Source organism: Chrysemys picta, chromosome 4 (assembly GCF_011386835.1).
Source record: "Chrysemys picta bellii isolate R12L10 chromosome 4, ASM1138683v2, whole genome shotgun sequence".
NCBI lineage: Eukaryota > Metazoa > Chordata > Testudines > Emydidae > Chrysemys > Chrysemys picta.
In genome coordinates, this window is record NC_088794.1 from 112,690,879 (window position 1) to 112,716,268 (window position 25,390).

The 25,390-nt window shown below is 50.8% G+C and overlaps 2 protein-coding genes across 5 annotated transcripts in view; both read left to right on the top strand.

The window, feature by feature from the left end:
• Window positions 1-25,390, top strand: part of BBOF1 (basal body orientation factor 1) — a 1,057,902-nt gene that overhangs the window by 294,935 nt on the left and 737,577 nt on the right. The gene's annotated exons all lie outside the window — the stretch shown is intronic.
• Window positions 12,711-24,525, top strand: VRTN (vertebrae development associated). 3 transcript variants are annotated; one of them, XM_065593340.1, is made up of 2 exons: window positions 12,711-13,037; window positions 21,070-24,525. In XM_065593340.1, the coding sequence occupies exon 2, from the start codon at window positions 21,071-21,073 to the stop codon at window positions 23,105-23,107; it is 2,037 nt and encodes a 678-aa protein (XP_065449412.1). In that variant the 5' UTR covers window positions 12,711-13,037; window position 21,070; the 3' UTR covers window positions 23,108-24,525. The 3 variants fall into 3 exon arrangements, with proteins under 3 accessions (XP_065449412.1, XP_065449411.1, XP_005301730.2); XM_065593339.1 differs by lacking the exon at window positions 12,711-13,037 and adding an exon at window positions 13,061-14,077; XM_005301673.4 differs by lacking the exon at window positions 12,711-13,037 and adding an exon at window positions 13,062-13,972.

Genomic DNA, 25,390 nt, shown 5'->3' on the forward strand with positions numbered 1-25,390 from the left:
CTCCATCTAGCACACAAAGCTAAGGCTGAGAATTTCTCCCCTCTACAAACAATTCAAGTTACCATGACATTATATCTGGGAATTTAAATGTTCCCAGTCAGGAACTTCCCAGTAATAATTCCAACACCAACCCACAAACTCCTCTACCCTGATGTTCCAGCACCAGCTCCTTACAAATAGGAAGTGGTTTGGCCAAACCCTATCTCCTCAAACAAAGCCTGACCAAACTCTCTGTCTGACCCAGGACAGGTACCATCAATGTTATGGCTTGCTGACGCAATCTAAGTCTGCTGCCGGTACAACTCTTCTCGGGAGCTTCCCTGGCTGCACCAGTCTGGAGGCCACAATGTCTCGTTAAGCTCAACGCAGGGATGCTAGTGGTTCTCAAACTTGTATTGGTGACCCCCTTCACACAGCAAGCCTCTGTGAGACCCCTTATAAATTAAAAACACTTTTTAAATATTTAACGCCATTATAAATGTTGGAAACAAATTGGGGTTCGGGGTAGAAGCTGACAGCTTGCGACCCCCCATGTTATAACCTCACAACCTTGAGGGGTCATGACCCCCAGTTTGAGAACCTCTGACATATACATTCTGGGCTGTTGCTGTCAGCAAAGCTTTCTGGTGTCTCCAGTTCAAAAATGGGCACTACCACTTGTTTTTGGGGAGCAAGGAGCCACAGAAAGACCTGACCCTCCCCATGAAGATCCCCACTGATTGAGAGAAGGCCTCTGCAAGTGGCAAGCATTCCTCTCAAGTGTGTTACTGCCAGAGGGGCTGAGGAAGGGAAGGAGAACAGCAGGGTTGCTGACTCGTGGAGTGGGAATAGAGGGGGGCCTCAGAAGTTTCAGAGAAGCATCCCCCCATGTAACCAGAACCTTTTGTGATGTTGCTCTTTACAAACAGGTTTCTCTTTCCAGGATCACACAACATGGGCAAACAGCATGTTGGCCAGCAAAGAAGACATTAGACTAATACACAGTAGCTAGGTGGTGGTGAACAGCATAATCCCACGTGTGTCCCAAGATCCTGCGATGAAATCCCCTATTGTAAAGGATAAACACAAGAGGTCAGAGTGGAGGTTGGTGAAAGAGCAGAAGGGGGAGGCAGAGTGAGACTGATGCGAAATGGGGAGGGTCTGTGGTAGGAAGGTGAAGTAGAGGGCAGAATAGGGTCTGTGTTGGAACCTAAGTTACCACTGAGTTTCCTGGCCTTTCAGCGATCTCATCTTTAATGCTGGAGTCAGTTAAAATTATTGTTTTTGCAACTGTCATCTTAACTCTGGGTTAGGAAACCTTTTTGCTTGAGGAAAATCTGATTGTAAAGGGATTTGAGCCCCTTTGGGCTTGAGGCCCTCATTTCCTCCCAATCACTCCTCACACTTGGCCCTCTCTTTGTATCCCTTCTCCCACTGCGCCTTTGGGCCTTTCCTCGCACACACAGAACCCCTGTGCCCACAGCAGGCTCCCTTTGGCCACACACCAGCCAACCTCACTCTCATGTCCTGTCCAATCCCTCCTCGCAGCTCATTCCTCTTGGCTGCTTCCCCACACTCGTCTCTGCTCAGACACTAGCTTGTCCTGAGCCTGATCAGTTTAAAAAGAAACAAAAAAAAATCAGACTCTACATAATCAATTAAAATGCACACAATCCGCCTCCTTGCAAATATCACTCTCCCCATCCCCTGATTCCTATCTCAGCCCCCTCCCACCACAAACTGCTGGGATTCACAGCTTTATCAGTCATATTTAAAGGTCAAGCTCCAAAGGGCACAGACCATCTCTGTCAAACACTGAGCCCACTAGCATGGAATGTTATGGCTCCTGGTAACCATATTTCCCCAAAGGGAAAATGGGACACTGCCTGGGGCTAGCCCAAGGGTCCCCCCCTGCCCACATGGGGCCAGCCCATTCTACTCGCCCTTTCCACCCATGCAGGGCCAGCCCAGCCCGAGCTGCTCGCCCAAACCCTCCCTCCTCCCGCACGTTCCTTCCTGCCCCACTAGGGTTGGCACCCCACTTTTCTGGCAAAACTGGACATTTGTCCCATTTGTTCTTGCCAACTGATCATCAGTTGGCAAGAGCAAATGGGACAAATGCTCAGTTTTGCCACAAAAGTCCGGGACAGGGCTTATAAAAGGGACTGTCCCGACCAAAACAGAATGTATAATCACCCTAGTTATGGCTATAACATCACAGAAATAAATGTCCGTCATTGCCACAAAAACTGAGGATGGCAGCCCAGGGCTAGTTCCACCCCCTCGGAACAGCAGTCTGTAAGAGGTGACATTTGTGAACCATGTCATGTCAGTAATCACCGGAATTTATCTGCCTCGCTCTCCCTCCTCCTAGGAAGATTAAGTGGCTTCCCAGCCGGGACAGAATATTCATGTCCGGGTTGTTATAAACTGGACTCCACTTTGAATTCTTGGAAGCCAGGGGATCTGACACACATATACATGCTGGGCTGCAATTGTCTATTCCAACCCCTTTCCCACCACCCCTTTGTCCTCCCCCTGCCTCATACAGCACCTGCTGTGAGCTCCATTTAGTGTATCGGTTCCAAGAATTTCCCCAGCCCTTCCTGACACTGCCAAGATCAAGAACAAAAGAGGAGCGCATACTCTGGGCCTCTCTATCAACTCTCTTCCCCCTCCCCCCAGAGCCCGTGTCCTAGACAGTCGGAGCCGCTCTCAGCACTGAACATTTACATCTTTTATGACACCCTTCCCACTTCTCACACTTCTTCACCAGCAAAGGCTGTGTCTATTCCAGGACGTGCCTCGGGGCAGGGCTGGGGAGGGGAGTGAGTCCTGGAATCAGATTTTCTGGGGATACGCTGCACTGTTTACACCACAGGCCATTTCATATCTGCTGTTTTGGCGACAGGCTCCAAAGGATCCTCTCTGCACAGCAGGGCGCTGGCTGAGGGATTTGCTATTGATTCGGAAGTTAGAGAAGGAAGAGCTCTAGTTGGCCCCAAGCAGCTGACCCCCTCCCTCTGTGTATAAGCAGGGCTTTGGCCAGTCCAGTTCTCAATGAGCCATGAGATAAGGCTGCCACTCCCTTCTCTGTGCAGAGCTTGACTGATCTCACCATTCAGAAATTGCCTGAGATTCAGCCTGTATTTTCCTAGGTTTCAGTCTATCCTGTTGCTCTCAGTTATAACCCCTTGCATGCCTCCCACAATCCTCCTACCTGTGCTCCCCCCTCAGCCTGATGTTCCATACCCAAGCTAGACAGATTTAGCTCTATTCAACTTTCCTCATCGGTCAGTCTCTCAAGCCCCTGAACTATTCTTGTTGCTGTTCTCCAGCTCCCTCCAGTTTGCGGATACAATTCTGAATGCAGCACAACAGAGGCAGAGCTGTATGGACAGTGACTATACGTTCTCTTTGACAGAGTGACAATGGCTTCTTTAAGGCCTGGTCTACACTATGACTTTAATTCGGATTTAGCAGCTTTAAATCAAATTAACCCTGCACCCGTCCACACAACAAAGCCATTTATTTCGAAATAAAGGGCTCTTAAAATCGATTTCTGTACTCCTCCCCGACGAGCGGAGTAGCGCCAAAATCGATATTGTCATTTCGAATTAGGGTTAGTGTGGCCGCAATTCGATGGTATTGGCCTCCGGGAGCTATCCCACAGTGCACCATTGTGACCGCTCTGGACAGCAATCTGTACTCCGATGCACTGGCCAGGTAGACAGGAAAAGCCCCGCAAACATTTGAATTTCATTTCCTGTTTGCCCAGCGTGGAGAGCACAGGTGACCACAGATAGCTCATCAGCACAGGTAACCATGCAGGCCGATAATTGAAAAAGAGCACCAGCATGGACCGTACGGGAGGTACTGGATCTGATCGCAATATGGGGAGAGGATTCAGTGCTAGCAGAACTTCGTTCGAAAAGACGAAATGCCAAAACTTTTGAAAAAGTCTCCAAGGGCATGATGGAGAGAGGCCACAATAGGGACTCAGATCAGTGCCGCGTGAAAGTCAAGGAGCTCAGACAAACCTATCAAAAAACAAAGGAGGCAAACGGTCGCTCCGGGTCAGAGCCGCGGACATGCCGCTTCTACGCCGAGCTGCATGCAATTCTAGGGGGGGGCCGCCACCACTACCCGACCTCTGACCGTGGATTCCGAGGCGTGGATAATCTCATCAGCTACACCTGAGGATTCTGCGGACAGGGACAAGGAGGAGGAGGAGGAGGAGGACGAGCTTGAGGAGCGCACACAGCACTCCGTTCTCCCCAACAGCCAGGATCTTTTTCTCAGCCTGACTGAAGTACCCTCCCAACCCAGTATCCAAGACCATGACCCAATGGAAGGGACCTCAGGTGAGTTTACCTTTTAAAATATAAAACTTGTTTTAAAAGCAAGCGTTTTTTAATGATTACTTTGCCCGGAGGACTTGGGATGCAATCGCGGCCAGTACAGCTACTGGAAAAGTCTGTTAACGTGTCTGGGGATGGAGCGGAAATCCTCCAGGGACATCTCCATGAAGCTCTCCTGGAGGTACTCCAAAAGCCTTGCCACAAGGTTTCTGGGCAGTGCAACCCTTATTCCATCCTCCATGGTAGGACACTTGACCACGCCATGCTAGTAGCAAGTAATCTGGTATCATTGCATGACAAAGCCTGGCAGTGTATAGTCCCGGTGTTTGCTTGCATTCATGCAACATCCATTCTTTATCTCGCTGTGTAATCCTCAGGAGAGTGATATCGCTCATGGTAACCTGATTGAAATACGGGAATTTAATTAAGGGGACAGAGGTGGCCGTTCCTACTGGGCTGTTTGCCTGTGGCTGAAAAGAAATCCTTCCCTGCAGTTAGCCAAGCGCGGGAAGGTGTGTGGGGGGGTGGAATTGGCCCTGAGCTTTTTGCGTTTGGCTAGCAGGGATCTTCCCTGTTACCAGCCACGCGGTGGGGGGGAGGGATAAAGTGATCATCCCAGAGACTTGGATGGGGGGGGGCGTTAGTTTGTTTTCTGCTGCTGAAGGATAACAGGAAAACCGCAGCAGTCAACAGGCTTTGCTTGGTATGTGGGAAAGGAGGGCGCAGAAGCCGAAAGACAATGGCTTACCATGGCCGCATGCAAGCTGAATTCTGTTGCCCGGACCTGCGTCTGTGATCTCTAACACCAAAGCCACAGGCACTCAATATTAAGATGGAAAATGCGACCTTGTACTGAAATCACATGTGCTATGTAATGTGAATAGTGTTGTTCACCATGAAAGAGTATAAGCATTGTTCTGTAAAATGTATCATTTTAAAAACTTCTCTCCTTTTTTTCAACCCTCCCTCCAGCAGCTGCAAATTTTTCAAGCCTCCCTCCTCTGTCCCGAAGGCTATCTCAGATAAGGCGGAGGAGAAAGAGGACGCGAGACGAGATGTTCTCGGAAATAATGGAATGCACCCGCAATGAAAGATCTCATTTGAATGAGTGGAAGGACATGGTATCTAAATATAGGAAAGATGCCAGTGAACGTGAGGTTATGAGGGATGCTCAAGATGAGAGGTGGCAGGCTGCAACACTGGGGCTGCTGCGTGATCAAACGGACATGCTCCGGCGTCTGGTGGAGCTTCAGGAACGGCAGCAGGATAACAGACTGCCGCTGCAGCCGCTGTATAACCTCCCTCCCCCCTCACCATGTTCCATATCCTCCTCACCCAGACGTGTAAGAACGCGGGGGGGAGGCTCCGTGCACCCTCCCACTCCACCCCAGTGGACAGCCCAACCAAAAGGCTGTCATTATATTGAATTTTTTCAGTGGCCTTTTACTTCCCTCCTATCCTCCTCCCAAACCTCACCCAGATTACCTTGTCGGTTCTCTCCCTATGTTTATAATCAACTAATAAAGAATACATGATTTTTAAACGATAGTGACTTTATTTCCTTTAAAAGCAAGCTGTGATTTAAGGAGGGAGGGTGGTTTGCTTACAGGGAATGAGTCAATCAAGGGGGCGGGTTTTCAACAAACAGAACTTTCACACCGTAGCCTGGCCAGTCATGAAGCTGGTTTTCAAAGCTTCTCTGATGCGCAGCGCTTCCTGGTGTGATCTTCTAATCGCCCTGGTGTCTGGCTGCGCATAATCAGCAGCCAGGCGATTTGCCTCAGCCTCCCACCCCGCCATAAAGGTCTCCCCCTTACTCTCACAGAGATTAAGGAGCATACAGCAAGCAGCAATAACAATGGGGATATTGGTTTGGCTGAGGTCTGAGCGAGTCAGTAAGGAGCGCTAGCGACCTTTTAAACGGCCAAATGCACATTCTACCACCATTCTGCACTTGCTCAGCCTGTAGTTGAACAGCTCCTGACTCCTGTCCAGGCTGCCTGTGTATGGCTTCATGAGCCATGGCATTAAGGGGTAGGCTGGGTCCCCAAGGATAACTATAGCCATTTCAACATCCCCAACGGTTATTTTCTGGGCCGGGAGGTAAGTCCCTTGCTGCAGCAGTTTAAACAGATTAGTGTTCCTGAAGACGCGAGCGTCATGAACCCTTCCCGGCCAGCCCACGTTGATGTTGGTGAAACGTCCCTTGTGATCCACAAGTGCTTGCAGCACCATTGAAAAGTACCCCTTGCGGTTTATGTACTGGGTACCCTGGTGCTCCGATGCCAAGATAGGGATATGGGTTCCGTCTATCGCCCCACCACAGTTAGGGAATCCCATTGCAGCAAAGCCATCCACTATGACCTGCACATTTCCCAGAGTCGCTACCTTTCGTAGCAGCAGCTCAGTGATTGCTTTGGCTACTTGCATCACAGCAGCCCCCACAGTAGATTTGCCCACTCCAAATTGATTCCCGACTGACCGGTAGCTGTCTGGTGTTGCAAGCTTCCACAGGGCTATCGCCACTCGCTTCTCAACTGTGAGGGCTGCTCTCATCTTGGTATTCTGGCACTTCAGGGCAGGGGAAAGCAAGTCACAAAGTTCCAAGGAAGTGCCCTTACGCATGCAAAAGTTTCGCAGCCACTGGGAATTGTCCCACACCTGCAACACTATGCGGTCCCACCAGTCTGTGCTTGTTTCCCGGGCCCAGAATCGGCGTTCCACGGCTATAACCTGCCCCACTAACAGCATGATCTCCAAAGCACCAGGTCCCGCGGTTTGATAGAATTCCATGTCCATATCCTCACCACTCTCGCTGCCGCGCTGCCGTAGCCTGCTCCTCGCCGCCTGGTTTTCCAGGTTCTGGTTCAGCATAAACTGCACGATAACGTGCGAGGTGTTTACAATGTTCATGACAGCTGTCTTGAGCTGAGCGGGCTCCATGCTTGCCGTGGTATGGCGTCTGCACTGTTCACCCAGGAAAAAGGCGTGAAACGGTTGTCTGCCGTTGCTTCCCTGGAGACGGGGGAGGATATACCTAGAGCCACCCGCGACAATGCTTTTGGCCCCATCAGGCTTTGGGATCTTAGAATTCCAATGGGCGGAGGAGACTGCGGGAACTATGGGATAGCTATGGGATAGCTACCCACAGTGCAATGATCCGGAAATGGACGCTAGCCCCGGTACATGGACGCACACCACCGAATTAATGTGCTTAGTGTGGCCGCATACATTCGACTTTATACAATCTGTTTCCAAAATTCTAATTATATAAATTCGGATTAATCCTGTAGTGTAGAGTGGTAGCCGTGTTAGTCTGTATCAGCAAAAAGAACGAGGAGTACTTGTGGCTTCTTTGCAGCCACACTGCATTGCAAGCTGCCTGTCTCCACATTCAGTCTCTTCCAGACATTCCTGCTTCCCAGGTTCCCCCTGCCACTGAGTAGCTGAGTTTGGGATTATCTTCCTCCAGACATATCAGCAGAAACTTTCCAAAGTTGAGTTTTACTCTGCTGTTTCCTGCCCACGGGTCTAATCTCTAGGCCCTTTTATAGTTCTCTGTATTCCCTGAAGTTGGCAGCTGCCAACAATTTAGTGTTATCAGCAAGTGTCATAGCAGGTTGTTCAATCCCCCTTCTGGATCATTAATGAGGAAGTTAAATATAATTGGGCCTATTATTGACCCCTGCACTCCCACCCCCTTTGTCTCCCTCTTGCTCTCAAGTCTATGTGTATAGGTTGGTGCCTGTCATCCTAGTATCTGAATGACTTTGCTTCTTCTCACCCCATTCACTATGCTTGGATTAACGTTCCTCTTCCAGGGGGCCAAGCAGCCTTGCTCTCCTCTTCCAAATCTCTCCTTGTGGTTCACAGTCTACCACTAACCTCCCACCCCTGCTCCTCCCAGTGCCTACTGGTAGCCCCTGTTCCTGGGAAAGGGGTAGCAAGGAGATCTTCTGAGACCCACCCAAAGAAGGCCTGGACTTTGAGGCTCCATGAGAGTTCTTGGCACAAGCATGGGAGGAAATCAGTCACCAAACTCACATCGGGTCTCCGCTGACACTGGGGGTGGAGGACATTCACCAAGTCTCCACTGTGGGTAGAGTTATTAGTGACACAGGAAAACCAAGGGGAAACGCAGCCCCAGAGAGCCTGCTGGGGGCTGAATGCTTTTATGTGCATGCGGGAGGGAAGGAAAGTGTGAGGGGATCAGAAGAGAAACACTTTGATCTTGACTTTGAATCTTTGGCAGTTCCCAGAACTCCCCCTCCCCCACCACCTGCTGCCAGGAGTTTGCCCAGCATTACAGGACATGGGCTGGGATAAGCTGGCATCTCCCCCTCCTGTCCAACAGCAGGGAACTGAGCTGTGTGCATCACAGTCACCTCTAGGGACAGCCCCCCCAGAGCAGGAAACAGACCCAGGACCAGGGTTAAATCAGTCCGATGGCAGGCATCCTGTGCAAAAAAGGGGTGGGGGAAAAGGGAACCCAACTGGGCAGGTACCTTGAGCGAGGAGGGCAGGGAGCCTAAGAGTGCAGAAGCCCCGAGCATGTCATTGGAAATCAGAGGCAGTGATGAGAAAGCCATTTGGGTCCCATCTCTATTATCCCAGGGCAGGACTGTCCCTCTTGTACACGGACCAGTGCATTTTCTGCTCTGAAATTACTCAAGTAATGGGGCCTCCCCCTCCTGCTCACGTTTCCCTGGAGGGACAAGTCTCCCCCCTGAGCTAACTCTCTGAGCAAGGGTTTCCCCTTCCTTCTTTCTTTCATTGCATCCCATTACCCTCAGTCCCAGCCCCTGGTATCACCCTAATTAGTTCTTCTCCCTCCGGAAGGGTTAACCCCTCTGATGTTAGTTATCCCTCCCCTCTAGTCCTTACTTAACCCAGCTACACAGATTTAGCTCATTAAATCTTTCCCCATAATTCAATTGCTCTAGGCCCTGAGCCTTTTTGTTGCTCTTCTCTGAACTCCCTGTATGTAACTCAGAGGTGCCCAGAATTGAACACAATATCCCACCAGAGCTGTACAGAGAGGGGCTCTCACCCCTCTGTCTCCTGACCTGGGGCCACCGCACTGACCTGACCCAGATTTTGGGGCAATCTGCAAACTCCACCCTACTTGCTGCAAACTCTGCCCACTTCCCAGGTTTCAGCTTCCCTGCAGAACAGAACATGAGTATCAGGGGAGAAGCCAAACCACGAGAACAGATGTGCAGCACCCTCAACACCCATAGACTTCCATGGGAGTGGAAGGAGCTCAGCACCTTGCTGGGCTGAGCCCTGAGAAAGGCAAAGAACAAAATCTATTCTTTAGAGAAGGGCTGAGTGAGACGTGCGCTGAATCCATTCAGATCAACTCAGGCCAAATCCAGAGCTAGAAGAATCACCCGAGCAGCAGCCTGACCCACCCAGAACAGAGCCTGGCTCTAGCTGTGACACACAGAAGATTGGGCAATTATATGACATCCCACAGCCCAGTCCAAAATCAATCGGTCTCTGTCTTCCCCTGAACAATGCTGGAGTCAATGAGTGACTTGGACTTGCTCAGCCCAAGCTCCGTTCTGGAGGGTCCCCTATATCTGATCCTGTGAGGGAAGTTGACTCTGCATTGGAGTTGGTGGGTGGGGGGAGGAAAGTGCTTTCTTCTTATTTGGGGGAGAGTGTGGAATGTGTTAAAACATGCCCCCCCTCCCCTTTTCAGGCTCTGTCAGAGTCATCACATTCCAGTGACACAACTACAAACGCCCCTCCTTTAACAAGAACCCAGCTCTATGCCCTGCGGACACTCCTCCCCCATTTTAAAAACACCAGGGAGAGTTACAAATATCTATTGAAAACTGGACCAGTTTTCTGCACAGAAATGCTTGTGCCGATGGCATAGAGCAGACAGGCCTGACTTGCAGCATGGCAGACAACCCAGCATGAGAAACTGAGCCCAGCTGGAGTCTGCGCCCCCTGTCCCAGGGCTTGTTTGAGGAAGGGTGGGCTGCAGCAGGCAGGTTAAAGCACAACAGCTAAACCACAAATGTCTTCATGACCTACAGCAAAAAAAACCAGCCTCCTCAGAACCAAGTAACAGAGAGCAACAGTGTCTCCCCCTGACCTGGCCCGGGGACCAGGCGGCACCAAGCACAGAAAAACACTAACTACTTGTTTATACGCTGCAAGCCTGTGTGTGCAGTGATCTGCATAACAGAACTGCTCAGGGGTGTCTCTTTGTGTGCTTTCCAGCTCCCATGTTAATCACTGATCCAGCTGACTCTGGATTTACCAATGTCCCAGCGCTGTGAGCCCAGCCTTGCAAATAGAACCAAAATGTTACAAAGAGAAGGGTGCACGAGAACATTGTTAGAGTGTCTGTGGGTGTAAGTATGTGTAAGTCCTAGGGAGAAGGGAGCCAGCCAGGCTGCCAGGGAGAGGTGATTCTGACAGTCAGGGTGCTAGGGAGAAGGAAACTGGCTATGCAGCTGCCCAAGGTGTCAGGGAGAAGGGGAAAGAAGAACAGGAGTACTTGTGGCACCTTAGAGACTAACAAATTTATTAGAGCATAAGCTTATGCTCTAATAAATTTGTTAGTCTCTAAGGTGTCACAAGTACTCCTGTTCTTTTTGCGGATACAGACTAACACGGCTGCTACTCTGAAACCTGTCATTATGCAGGGAGAAGGGGGTAATCTGGCAGCTGATTGGGTTCCTCTCCCTCATTCACTCTCTTTGAAATGACTCTTCCGTGTTTAAGAATAGTGAGCTCATTGGGCATGGATCCAAGTTCTGAGTGAGCAGCCAACCCCTGGAAATAGGGGCTGCCAGGGTTCGAAAGTAGATTGGGTCATAGTCTTAATTGGAGGGATTGAGGAGAGTGACTAGCAGCTGGGGGATGGGGCTGGTCACAGCACTAATCTACAGGGAGTCCTGCCCTGATTCTCCTGCTGAAACCTCCTCAAGATGCTTCTGGAGTGAGAAGTGGCAGCTGAGTGAGATGGGAGGAGAGTGGGGGAGAAAACAGGAGTGAGACATAGGGGGACTGGAAACACTTCTCAAATGTCCCTCATTTTAAGGATCCTAACTCATGTTTAGCCCCAAAGTTACCTATAGGCCACACAACTTCACAAATTTGATTCCCTTCCCCCCCAATAATTGCTGACCATTATTACATGAGAAATAAAGAATCACAAAATGGAGGTTCCAGAAAGTGAATTATGCTGAGAAAGGATTGCTACAGCATGTTCGGTATCTGCATCATAACTATTTTGTGCCTCTCACTTAGGGTCTTCGTCACACACCACATCCCATGCTTGGGCTTTGGCAGGTCAAAAGGTACGGGACTGGGTTGGGGTCTGGGGCTAATCCTGGGAGAAGGGGGTGGGTGGAGACTAGGCCAGAGTAAAGGGTTTGTTTGGGGGCCAGCAGAAATTACACGTTGGCTAAACAAAGATGGATGCAGCTGAAAACGGGAATAATGAACCGGTTGGGGATAACCTGACACCAGGACTCCTCTCTTCTTATTGCTAATACCTGCAAGAGAAAACATGATGTATGCTGGGCTTCCAAGAACACTGGGGTCCATTGTATCTGCCTGCCCTCAATAACAAGCACCAAAGCTCAGGGCCCCATTTTGAGGCAGTGGATAGTCAGTCTCTCGCTCTCTCGATTAAGCATTTCAAATCCGAGAACTTGTTTAAACTTCCCTCATCTGAATTGTCCCAGTCCAGAGCCTGGACGCTGACTGTGCAAATGACCAACCCACTACAAATGCTGCAGGAAGCAGCCCCTGGCAGAACCAGAGTCCTAGGAAATTGACATACCATTCATTCCTTTGCTGCTTTTTCCACACAAATCCAAACAGGGCATAGGAGACAGACGCTTTGGAGAAGCCAGTGTGGAAGAGACATAGAGGGCAAGACTGCAGGGGCTTCAGGAGGGCTGGCAGGAGGCAGTGGTTAGATTAGGTTAGACCACAAGGTATCAGAGGGCTCGAGAGGCTGTGGGACTGGCAGAGCTGTAGGTGGAAGAAGAGGGTAAGCTTTGGAATTTCAGGGTCTCATGGGAGGTCTTAGAGGCTGCAGGGTCTTGCTGGGAGGACTTAGAGGCAGTTGGTTTTAGGGGCTGGGGGATAATGGAGCAAAAGTCTGATGGGTTTTATTGTTTACACAGATTCATGTAAGGCCCAAGGAATGTGATGAATCTAATGTGCTGGGAGGGGCTGATAAGGAGATTTTTGGGGCCAAGAGAATAGGTAGAGGGAGAGAGCTGCAGCAGGCCAGAGCTAGTGGGAGGGGGGTGGTTTTTGAGGGCAAGAAAGGAGTGAAGGGAGGGACCAGTCCAGGTGTCAGGGAGAGTGGGGGGAAAGAGGCTGATGGTAGAAGGGTGGGGGACAAGCTATGCGTATAAGCAAGCTTCCAGGAGTAAGGGGCCAGTGGGTAGAGCACCAGAGCCAGGGGGAGACTGGTAAGGTCAGGCTGTAGGAGGCAATAAGGCCTGGTGGTTACAACAAGCACATAAATCTGGATGATTCTTTCTGAAAGGCAATGCAGCTGAGACTTGGGTCTCCCATATTAGAACCAGGTTCTATTCCTTATCTGTAAAATGGGGAGAATGAGACTTGCTTGTCTCACTGAGAAGAATGTGAAGCCTTGCTCATGAATAAGGGTTGTGAAATGCACAGAAATATAAACAGCCGAGAGTGAAAGAGGTATGACTTCAACTCCAGGAGTCCTGGCTCCCAGCTCTGTGCACCTTCACCAGGGTATTTTGTGGAGGAGGGTCTGTTTCCCACAATGTTTAGGGCAGGCAACAGACTGGGTGGGCAGTGGCAGGAGACCTGCCTGGGGAAGGATAGGCAGGCCAGAGAGTGGGTGCGGAAGGGTGATAGCTAGCAGGCCAGGTAAGAAAACATTCAATTTTTCTTGCTCTGAGTTGATGGAACAAGAGTAGAAATCAAATCCAGGGCTGATCCCTGGGCAAGAAGTTTCTGGCCCTTTGATTCTCTTTCTGTTGTAATTGTGGAAGCAGCAGGAGGGTGTTGCAGGGGCTGAGGCGGAAGCTGTTGGGGGTCCAAGCCAATCAGTCTGTATCCAAGCTCCCTTCCCAGTGTCTGAGTTGCCCACATGGCTCCCAGCTACAGGCAGAGCCCTTCCTGAAGGCTTCTCTGCTTTTACATTTTGCTTTTGGAACTGAGATCTTCCCAGCTTCTTCTTGTTTTTCTGCTCACGTTCTGGAAGGTGTGAGAGCACATAGTAGTGAAGGTGCTGGCCCTTTAAGAAGTCCTGCTGGCCTGAGTGTCTTGAGACAATAGCCATTATCACTTTAGCTTTGGAAGTGACCCCTGAATCTGCACTCCTTTCATCTTGGATACAAGAGCACTTGAGGATGGACTATTTCCTGGTGGGGGAGGGGAGGAGCTGAGACCCCTTCACACAAGCCAAAGCCAATCACTCCAGATGGTTCACTCCAGATCTGAAACCAGTTCCAGTCTGAATGTGGGACCCAGCTGAGAAAGTGGAGCCTGCTGCGCTTCCTGCTGCAGGATTTAAATGTCCAGGGAACTGCCTTGCAGAGGGAGCAAGGCAAGCAGCAGCCGCCGGGGATTGGCTGGTGTGAGCTCTAGTGCTCTGCCCAACAAGCAAGGTGAGTCCAGGGGAGATTCCCAAAGCCCAGCCCTGGCTCAGGAGGGAATCTTCATTCCAAGGGTGAAAGCCAGGCGTGGGCCGGACTGCAGGAAGCGCAGCCCAGGTCAGCAGGGTCCAAACGCTTCGGGCTTGAGTAGAGGGGGAAGCTGTGCAATCACCCCCGGACGCGGAGCAGCTGCAGGGTGGTGCCCAGGGGGCTGCGGCGGCTACCAGGGAAGACCCTGCCTCACCCACTCTCTCTATTCCCCCCTCCCCATAACTCCCCGCCGGCCCCAAGCCCTGCTCTGGAGCCGCCACCTCCCCATGCGAACTGGGCCTCCCAGGGCAGTTTCACTGGCTTCTCACTCTCCTCTTGGGGGATGGGGCCTCTCAGCCCATCTCTGGAACGGAGCGTGAGGAACCTTTGTATTGTCTCTCCATGTGGACTTTGCCCCAGGACATAATTGTCCAGAAAATGCCTTTCCTCCTTTCAAGGACAATAAACCCGGTTTCTTCCCCCCAACCCCCCATACATAGTTCCTCCTTCCCCCTCCCCCAGTGCCTTCTGGCCATTTGAAACCCCTGCATGTCTGAGGGTAAAAAGAGCCCCCACTAGTCACACTTTGTCTCCCTTAAATTCCACCTCCCCACACACACGAGCTTCCCTGTGCTGCAGCAGGGCCAGGGAGCTACCAGCAGAGGGAACCCACAATGCTAGTCACAGGGCTGTGCTGTCATCCATGACATCACAAATAAAGCTGCCCATGAATTGGAGTAGAGCCTTCCACATCTAGGGCCCAGCTTCCAATCTGGACCCATATGGGGCTAATGGTGCAGAGGGAACTGGCTGGTTTAGGGAATGGGACACAGGGCCTCCCCCCTTCTCTGGAGTTTCAGTTTGACCCCAGGACATACATGAGATATTAGTGGATTTTTCAGACCCTTCCTGAGCCCATCTATCTCCTAGTGAGCAAGGGAGCTGAAGCCATCAATATCTGTGTAGCATCGGAACTTTGATTCTTTTTTTTTTTTTTTTTTTTGGTCAAGGCTTCTAGTCTTCATGGCTGTGAGAAACTTTCCAAACATGATGTCATTTTCCTGGGCTTGCAGGCAGCTCCAGTGCTTTCACTACTGCTTAGAGCTTACCCAAGCATCCATAAAGGGAAGTTCACAAGGCTCTGTTCAGCTTCACTGCAGCTGTGGGCAGCCCTGATGCCTAGACTACAAACATGGCTTTGACACAGTGTAATACATTTAAAGGGCTTTTCACTATCTCAGTTAAGCTAACACAAATGGAAAAATGCACCAACTGAGTATTGGGTCAAATTCACATTGTTGCTGTTTGAGGAACTGAAGGCGTTTATGGGTGTGTTAAGATGAATGGGGCAGCTCACACCTTAGAGCTATTGTGTCGTGCTGCTGGAGGACTCAGGTCTTGTCTAAACTAGAAAGTTTTGCCACTTTACTGGGACAGTTAAAGTCTCTACACCCTGCTCCCACCCCCAAACCAGGTCTGAGTCAGACATAACTATCAGGCCTAGTCTACACTAGAAAATTTTATACCCGTATAACAGTGTTGTGGTTGGGGGGGGGGGAGGTGACTTTTATATCTATTCTATTATAGCCCTAGTGTGACTGCAGTTATGCTGGTATAAGGTTCCTTATATCAGTAAAACATATTTCCCCTCCCAAATTGGAATAAGTTGCACAAGTATAAGTACCTTTATACCACTATAACTGTATCCGCAAGAACGGGATTGTTTTGTGTTTTTTACTATCCTGCTAACCTTAAAACGACAAAGCTATCTAGTATAGACAAGCCCTTTACACTCATGTTTTCAAGCATCTCTCTATAACCATAAGGGATGGAAATGCTATTTTTGCCCTTGAAATGAAAGCTGAGAGTCTGTTGTGGTCATGTGACTCCCAGGGATGACAATCTAGGCACATGCTTATTGTGTCTGTGCCTTAATCCAGCTCTGAGTAGAATAGCAAAGATTCCTTCGTCCCCCAGCATCCAGGAGGCTTTAGGGAAGGGTGGAATAGTAGACCCTTCCCCTAATGGCTCTGGGTAGGGTGTGGAAAGAGAGCTGCTTCTCCTCTTCCTGCTGCAAAGGAGTGGGCAGTGGCTTCAAATTCATGAGATGCCTACTAGCCAGAAACTAATATGAAAGCTACAGCCCCTGACCAGGGTTCGGGATAGCACCCTAGTGGGAATTCCTGCATGTGCCTCCAGCCCAGCAACTGGAGGCAGGGCTTCTCACCATGCCCCTGGACCTCCCTGCTGGCCACATCACAGGCTTTTGTGAGCCTCTGGTATTAGGTGTCTGGGCTCCAGGATTTGAGGAATAGGCTATGAAGCTTCACCTCTAGGTCATAGGTTCAAATGTGATGTTGGCCAGTGGTGGTGTATCCCTGGGCTACCCAGCCAGCTGGCACTATGTGTAATGAGCCTGTGACTGAAGTACGGTGCCTAGAGGAGAGGTGCCCAAATCACAAGTGGCCGCCTTGTTGCCAAAGCAAAGGGGCCAAGGAGTCGGACCTTGGGGACTAGTCTCCACGGAGGAGGGCTGGCCACATCTAGAAGGAGGTGGTTGGTGCTGGGAGCTTGCTTTGGTAGAGCTGCTTTGGGGATGAAACCAAGCCCATTGTTTCAAAGCTGGCAATCCAGCACCTTGGGGCAGCTCCAAGCTCCACTCTTCCACCACCCTAGCCCAGTCCTGCTGGATCCCTGTGCTGCCTGAAGCAAGGGGTCTGCATTTGGGATCCATGCAGCAGCCCTTGGCTCAGACTGTCAGCAGCAGGAGTTGGACGTGGTGTGGGAGCAGCAAGCTTAGCCCTGAGGAGTAGGGTTAAAGCGGTGGTTCTCCCCCTTGTCCATACCGTGACCTTGTGTTACTAGAGAAAAAGGTTTGGGACACCCCTTCCATTTCATCATAAGGAAGAGAGGCTGTTCATGACCCCCAAATCAACAACTCACAGTGAGAGCATCTTACTTGGTCTCTTACTCCCTGGGCTGGGAGTGGTGTGGGGGTAGCACATTCAACCTGATGGGGATGGCCACCTCGCTCCCTGGGCTGGGAGTGGAGGATGCAGTGGCAGGATGTGGCAAGTCAAGTCCTGTGGGGTGGGCTGTGTCAGCCCTTGCAAAAGGATTTCATTGACACACATTCTGCAAGACCCTCCTGAGTGACGGGCAAATCTTGCTCTCCTAACAAACCAACAAACCTAAGGAGCAGAGGTGATGGGGTGGCCAAAACAGGTACAGGTGCCTGCTTCCTCCTTGCCCTGGGGATGCTCAACACCTGCTCTGACCCAGGCCCTGCCCCCACCCCAACCCACTTTGCCCCCTCTCCCGAGCACACCCCAGCTGTGCTCATCCCCCTCTCTCCAGCACCTCCTGCACACCGCAGAACAGCTGATCGTGGCGGCTGGGAGATGGCTGCCGGCAGGTGCTAAGCACCCACTAATTTTTTTCCGTACCTATGAAAGTATGGAGTTGGTGCCTATGAAAACAGGTGACCAAGATGTGTAGCCTGTCTGAACACTGCTTCACAAAGCACCTCTCTGACAGCCTCAGTGAGAATACAGATGTAGCCCTGAGCCCAAATGGCAAACCCAGATGCAACTGTACTAGGACTTGCGGGCAAGTCTGGCTCCCAGCTGTGGGGCTTTGTCCTATCTCTGCATCAGGCCCCCTGGACACTTTCCCCTGTGACAATGCTGATGGTGACGTTCAATCCTGCTTGTAATGTGCTAGGTGCTTTCCAGTCATAAAAGAAGGCCGTGTCCTGAAGAGCCCACAATCTGAGACCAGCCAGAACATAAAAACAGCCATACTGGGTCAGACCAATGGTCCATCTAGTTCAGTATCTTGTCTTCCGATAGCGGCCAGTGCCAGGTGCTTCAGAGGGAATGAACAGAACAGGCAATGAAGTGATCATCCCCTGTCGTCCACTCCTATCTTCTGGTGAACAGAGGCTCAGAGCATGGTGTTGCATCCCTGCCCATCCTGGATAATAGCCATTGATGGACCTATCCTCCATGAACTTATCTAGTTTGTGGGTTTTTTTTTTTGTTTTGTTTTGTTTTTAACCCTCTTATAGTTCTGACCTTCACAACATCCCTTGGCAAAGAGTTCCACAAGTTGATAGTGCATTGTGTGAAGAAGTACTTTTTCATTTGTTTTAAACCTGCAGCCTATTAATTTCATTGGGTGACCCCTAGTTCTTGTGTTATGTGAAGGAGTAAATAACTTCTTATTCACTTTCTCCACACCAGTCAAGATTTTATAGACCTTTATCATATCCTCTCCCCCCCCCCAAGTCATCTCTTTTCCAAGATGAAAAGTCATTTTTTTCAATTTTGCCTCCTACAGAAGCCATTCTATACCCCTAATTGTTTTAGTTGCTCTTCTCTTCTCCAATTCTAATATATCTTTTTTGAGATGTGGCGTCCAGATCTGCAGTATTCAAGATGTGGGTGTACCAGGGATTTATATAGCGGCATTATGATATTTTCTGTCGTATCTATCTCTTTCCTAATGGTTCCCAACATTCAGTTCACTTTTTTGACTGCCGCTGCACATTAAGCAGATGTTTTCAGAGAACTATCCACAATGACTCCAAGATCTCTTTGAGTGGTAACAGCTAATTTAGACCCCACCATTTTGTATGTATAGTTGGGATTATGTTTTTCAATGTGCATTACCAGTACTTTGCATTTATCAACATTGAATTTCATCTGCCATTTTGTTGCCTAGTCACCCAGTTTTGTGAGACCCCTTTGTAACTCTTCACAGTCTGCTTTGGACTAACTATCTTGAGTAATTTTGAATTGTCTGCAAATTTTGCCACCTCACCATTTACCCCTGGAAAAGGGAAACCAGTACAGAGGTGACTTGGCCCTAGCATAACAAAACAAAGGGTTAATAATAGCATGGTGGCCTTTGTTTTGTCAAGGTAATGTTTGCCTCACAACTAGGCCTCACTGCCTCAGGATGTCAGTGTGGTCTATGGACAGAGCACCTGACTAGCAGTCAGAAGAGTTGAGTCCTAGTCCTGGTTTGGATTTCACCTCTGGGGTGTCTGTCCCACCTTCTGTCTGTCATATCTGTGGATACTGTAAGCTCTTGGGGGAAGGGGACTCTCTCCCTCTGACATTTCACAATGCCTAGCACGATAGGGCCCAATTTTGGCTAGAGCCTCTAGGCATTAGTAATAAGGTTACTTGCAGGCATCACAATAGAGGTGAGTCTTCAGCCAGGCTCTGAATGAGGAGAGGATGAGGACCTTGTGGACCAGCTAAGAAAGGATGTGCCATGCAGAGCAGGTGGCATGGAAGAAGGCACAGCTATACTTGTAGGAGAAACAAAGAAACAGCATGTTGAGGCTGCATCATTTAGGGGTGTGGCGGGGAAGGGGTGGCTGTCAGAGTGTAGGGCAGATAAATAAGGAGGCACAGGATTATGCAGGGCCTTGAAGGAGTGATAAGAAGTTTGAATTTGATATGGTGGAGAAGAGGAGCCAGTGGAGGGATACAAAGAGAGAGGCATGTTGTGAGATCATGGAATACAGCTTTAATGGACTGTATGGCGGGGGGGCTATGTGGGTGCCAGGGATGCCAGGAAAGAGTGTAGAGTAACCAAGAGGGGAAATAAGGGACTGGACTGGAGTTTTTGGCTTGTGATTAGAGAAATAGCTGGCTCTCAGGCTGGTATAAAGCAAGGAGGGACAGGATTTGGACACGGAGTTTAAGGCCAGAAGGGACCACTAGATCATTTAGTCTGACTTCCTGTATATCACAGGTCACCACCCACACACTACTAAACCCAACAAAATGGCCTGGATGTAGAGAGATGGAGGAGGCTTTGATATCCTGTTGTTAAAGTTTCCACAATGACTAGGGTCTACAGCCAGATCATCCCTGTGCCAGCACTGAGGGGAGGCAACTGGCACTCTCCTAACTCTGGGGCTGCCTCCTCAGCCCTTGGCAGAGGCTAAGCCTCAGCTGCACCCTTTTCCTGCCTCCTCCCGCTGCCATAGTGTCTGTAGGCGTTGCAACAGCAGGGAATAACTGGACTGTGGGAATGCCTCCTGCTCCTCCCACCCTGGAATGTCCCTGCTGAGGGATTGCAGAGGCCCTTTGTGCTGGCATTATTCATCAGGAGGGCCTTTATTCCAGTGCCAAAGGGCAAGGATGACTTGGGTCCTGGATTCCTGAAATCACTCTTGCTTCATACACTTAGCCCTTCTCCATGCTTCTACAGTGAGTGGCATGTGCCACCTGGTGGCGTAAAGGGAACTACAACCACAATTTATTGCAGAAGTTGGAAGATGTGTATTGCACTGTCATGGTACAGACTCACCAGGATCGGTATCGAGAGCTGCTTTGTTCTTTTCACAGCTGGGATCATTGTCTGAGGCTTCACTGCTTCACCTGACCAGGCAGAGGGAGTGCTCTGAATTAGACTGTCCCATTTATTTGGTAGAAAGCTCCTTGAGAACAGGCTCTGTGTTTCCTCTGTGCTTTGTACAGCCCTGTGTGCAATGTTGCTTTCTAACAAACTCATTCTCACAGGAAAGCTGGTGACTGAGGGGAGTGGCCATTCCCCTCTCCCGGTGCTGTTGTTGGATAATAAAATGAATACACCTTTTTTTCCCTTTGAGATTCCCAGGTTTTACCGTTTGAGGTAAATGTTGGGCTTATTGTGGGCCTGAGCACAAAGCCAGGCACAGAACAGACAAGGTGTACGCTTTTCCTCTTCACAGCTCTGCCCAGGCACCAAACTCCTGGTCTGCAGCACCCCCTGCTCTTCCATCCTTGCCTCCCGCCCTCAAGCTGTACTCTCCTACACCTTGCTTCAAATCACTCTGGCCAGCCTGTCCTCTCTGGAGACCATCAGTGCCATTTTATACATTGGCCACAAGAGGTCACTTGAGAGCAACACAAGATTTATCCCTTGCCCATGTTTGTGTGTGGTGACCCAGGATTCCTCCTTTGAATCTGGAGGACTGAGAGCAAGAGCAGCCCCCTTGAGAGTGGGGGTGGGGGGTTGGTAGGCATGGTCTCTGCTGGAGAGCTGGAGCTCACATCGTTTGAATTCTTGTCTTGCAGGATGATCCAGCGGCACCAGCTAGTGCAGTCTGTACTGCAGGAGCTACAGGAGGCCACCGAATGCTTTGGGCTAGAGGGACTAACAAGTGCAGCCCTGGAGGCTGAGAGGACCTTGTCCTCTTTCTCCCTACCCAGCTACTGCGGGAGGCAGTTCCAGGAAGAGTTGGAAGTTGACCGGGTGGCAAGAAGCCTGTATCCGGAGGATGCCCCTAGCAACATGCTGCCTCTGGTCTGCAAGGGGGAGGGGAACCACCTGTTTGAGGCAGCCAGTGTGCTGCTATGGGGGAACCCTAGCCTGAGTCTGGAGCTGCAGGTGCGCACAGTTGTGGAGATGCTGCTGCACAAGCATTACTACCTGAACGGCATGATTGACTCCAAGGTGATGCTGCAGGCTGCCCGCTACTCCCTCTGCACCGAGGAATCCCCTGAGATGACCAGCCTGCCTCTGGCCATCCTCGAGGCCATTTTTGATGCTGACATCAAGGCCACTTGTTTCCCTGGCACCTTTGCCAACATGTGGCATGTCTACGCCCTGGCCTCGGTGCTGCAGTGTAACATCTACTCCATCTACCCCATGAGCAACTTGAAGATCCGGCCATACTTCAACCGCCTCATCCGGCCCAGGAAGTGTGGCCCGCAGACCTCCACGCTCCACATCATGTGGTCAGGGCAGCAGCTCTCCTCACAGGTCTTCAAAGCACAGTACTTCGTGGCTGTGGTAGGCCTGGAAGAGCTGGAACCCACAAGCCCTCCCCCAGAGCCCCCAGTCCAGCCAGTCCAGACTCTGGAACTGCTGAAGAGTGACCCCCGGCTGACCTACTTTAACCTGTGTGACCGCTACAGCATCACCAAGAGCACATTCTACCGCTGGAAGCGCCAGTCCCGGGAGCACAGGCAGAAAGCAGCCACCAGGTTTGCAGCCAAACACTTCCTGCAGTCTTGCTTCCAAGAGGGCAATGTGATCCCTCTTCAGCACTTCCGACAAATGTTCCCAGAAATCTCCCGCTCCACTTACTATGCTTGGAAGCACGAGATGCAGAGCATGGTCAATGGCGGCGATACCTCTGCTCCAGCTGAGGCCATGGTGTCACGGGAGCCTCATGAAGACCATCAAAAAAAGCCCCACCCAGACAGGGATGATGCAGCAAAGTCAGAGGGGGGCCTAAGGTCAAAGATCCCTCCCCTGGAGCCCAACCAAGCAGGAATCTTCATGCAAGGAGCCAAGTCATACCTAGAGAAATGCATTGCCATGAACACTCTGGTGCCCTACAGGTGCTTCAAGCGCAGCTTCCCTGGTATCTCCAGGTCCACCTACTACAACTGGCGGAGAAAAGCCATTAAGGGGAACCCCAACTTCAAACCCCCTCAGCCTCCCTCAGTCAGCCAGAAGCCCCTAGTGAAAGGGAAGGCATACCTGCCATTCAAGCCTGGAAATCTGCCTGGCAGGAAAAGGCTGAACGGACACCGGCCAGAGCCCAGAAGTCTCCTCCAGCTCAAACCCTCTCTCCATAATTGGAGAAAGCAGCTTAGAGACATGGCCAAGAGGCATGTCCAGCAGTGGCGGCTGCCATTCTGCAAGTTCCGCCTGCGCTATCCAGGCTTCTCCTCCACAGCCTATTGGTTCTGGAAGAGAAGCAGCCAGCAGATGAACAAGCATCCTCTCTGGACCAGCTCATCCCAACAGCAGAGTCAGGTCATCTCTGAGGCTCCTGGAAAAGCAGAGCCTGGGATCAAACCACAGTCACAAATGGAAGTGGCTCCCAGGCATCTAGACAAGCAGGCATCAGTCACCCCCTACAATGCCACAATCTCAGGCTATGCCATGTCAGAAAGAGCCAACAGCCGGATGTTCGTGATGGATGTGATTGCCACTGCCCAGTTCAAAGCTCAGGCCAAACTGTTCCTGCAGCAGCGCTTTGAATCGAAAACCTTCCCGACCTACAAGGAGTTCAGTGCCCACTTTCCCCTCACGGCACGCTCCACCTACTACATGTGGAAGCGCGCGCTGCACGATGGACTGACGCTAGTGGATGCCTGAGGGTGGGCTGCCTGCTGGAACCTGCTCTCTGCTCTCCAGTTGGGAGGGTAGTGTTTGTGAGCTGTGATTCAGCTCTCTCTCTCTCTCTCTCTTTCTTTCTTTATGGGTTGGTGTTTTTTTTTTTCCTTTTATTTTGTTTTCCCTTCTGTTTGGCTAGATCTGGTCTCGGGGTGCAGGGACCAGGTCTGCATGTTGCCAGTCCCTGGAGGTGGGGGGAGTGGAATGAGAGCTCTGCTTTGTGTTTGGGTTTATTTCTGGGCTGCCAGGATGCCCCAAAAGAAAAAGGCAAAATGGAGTTTGCCTTCTCCTGGTGCTTAGGCTGGGATACAGGGTGGTGGAATGGGGGAGAGGGAGGGATATGTGACTCTGAAATGTTCCTGTAGGTGCCCTGGGTGTAAATGCCCTAAATTCATGGACTGACAAGTTGCAGGCCTCCACTCTAAATGCTGTGTGCAGGATTTGTGGGCTCACCTGCCCCAGGTCACTGTCCAATCCAAAATTAATCTTGTTAATGTCAAGATTTTCTTGGGAATGAGGTGTGCCATATGGTGCCTGGCACAGAGATGCCCAGCCTCCTCTGGCACAGAGGTCAACAAGCTCATTCTTGCTCAGGCCCCCACAAGTGGTGCTGAGACTGTCCCATGCATGGTGTTCTTAGGAAGAATTCCTAACAGCTCAGCCTTGGGTGGGGGCACCCTGGAGACTGCGCTGACTGTTGGGGAGCAGCCTCCCTGCTTTGGTGTATTCCTTGTTGGTTTAGGAGCAGGGGCTGGGAGCTGAGGAGCGGTTTAGCTCAGGCACAGCAGTGACATGATCTGGGGTTTTGTGATTGTATTAGTTCCAGAGGCCATGTGACTCTGTGCCGTCCCTGATCACGCATTGTTCTGCCTCTAGTCACAGGAGATAAGACTTCCTGGCATTCCTTGGTTGACAAGTGGATTGTGTTCTTGTTTCCTTCAGTCTGCCCTTCCTCTCTGGGAATGATCACATGTAGATCTTCAGCTAAGCAGGGACCTGTTGGCCTTGTCCCATTCAAGCCTGTGTCTTGCAGTCCTTTGCAGGCTCTGGAGAAAGTTAACTTCCCTGAGTCCTCTGCCCTAGTAGTAAGTGACCTCACGCCTGTGCCCCTCTGCAATCCCAGTGAGCATGTGCCTTTATGTTCCTGCTCTCCAGGAGCATCTATTTCACAGGAGTCTGGTAGGATGCCCCAACCTGCTGCCCACTGCAGGGAATAGAGAGACAGCACCGTGGGCTGGAGGGGGAAAGGGGGGGGGGTTCTGCTTTCACTATCTAAAAAGAACTGTGAGTGAGGGGGAGGGTGACTCATGGCTGAGCAGCAGAGCCCTACGCTGAGACAGGGCTGGATGTACATGTGTGACCTGTAGAAATTTAAAGCAATAAAAACCCTTCCACTCCCAGCCCTGTGTGGTGTCTCTCTTGTCTCACCCCCCTTGTCTGACTGAAATGCCTTAATGAGGGTTGTTGCCCTCCTGTTTGTTCTAGAGGAAAGCTGGCCCCAGTGGGGCCCCCAGCAGGATGATAGTTTCTCTGTCTCCAAGGTCCTGTGCAGACAGCACCTGTACAACTTTCCTCCATACACCATCTGCCCTGAGCCTGCGGCATCACCTCTAGGGAGAAGATGGGACTTCAGGCTCCCTTCCCCTCTCTGCTGCAACTGGCCAGGGGGAGAGAAGTTGTGGTGCTTTGAGCACCCACCAGCTCATCTCACTTAACAGCTAGCAGAGAGGTGATGGAAGGCAGAGACAGGGAAGATGATCTAGCCCTTCTCACTACCAGAGGGTGTTGCTCCCTACAGCATAGGGCAAGGACTACCACCTATGGGTTACTGCTGAGCTGGGCCAGATCCAAACCAGTGACCTAGGAACCAATCCAGTCCCTATTCAGAACGGGGGGGGGGGGGGGTCTCTATATTGACTTGAACGGAAGATGCATCAGGCTCATACAATTAGCCTGCCACTTTCCCCTTCTAATAATGTTAAAAAATGAGCTGGTATTTGCACCTTTGGCTGAAACAGAGGTGGTTTCCCACCCATGGGGGCTGTCACACATGGATAGGTTTCATAGAGGTGGCAGGGCAGAGAGACACTGCAATACTGGACTGCAGTCTGTCTGTGGTATGCAGCAGCACCCACCCCCAGCTACTGACAAAGGGAAGGGAAGCTACTGCCTGTTAGAAATAACCCCAACTGGAGGAGCCAGAGGTGCTTGTACATTTATTATTAGTGCCTCCAGGTCTCTCGTGTGCTGAGCACTGTATAAACA

Coding starts and splice junctions, on each gene's coding strand:
- VRTN (XM_065593340.1), top strand. CDS start 21,071: ATGATCCAGCGGCACCAGCTAGTGCAGTCTGTACTGCAGGAGCTACAG.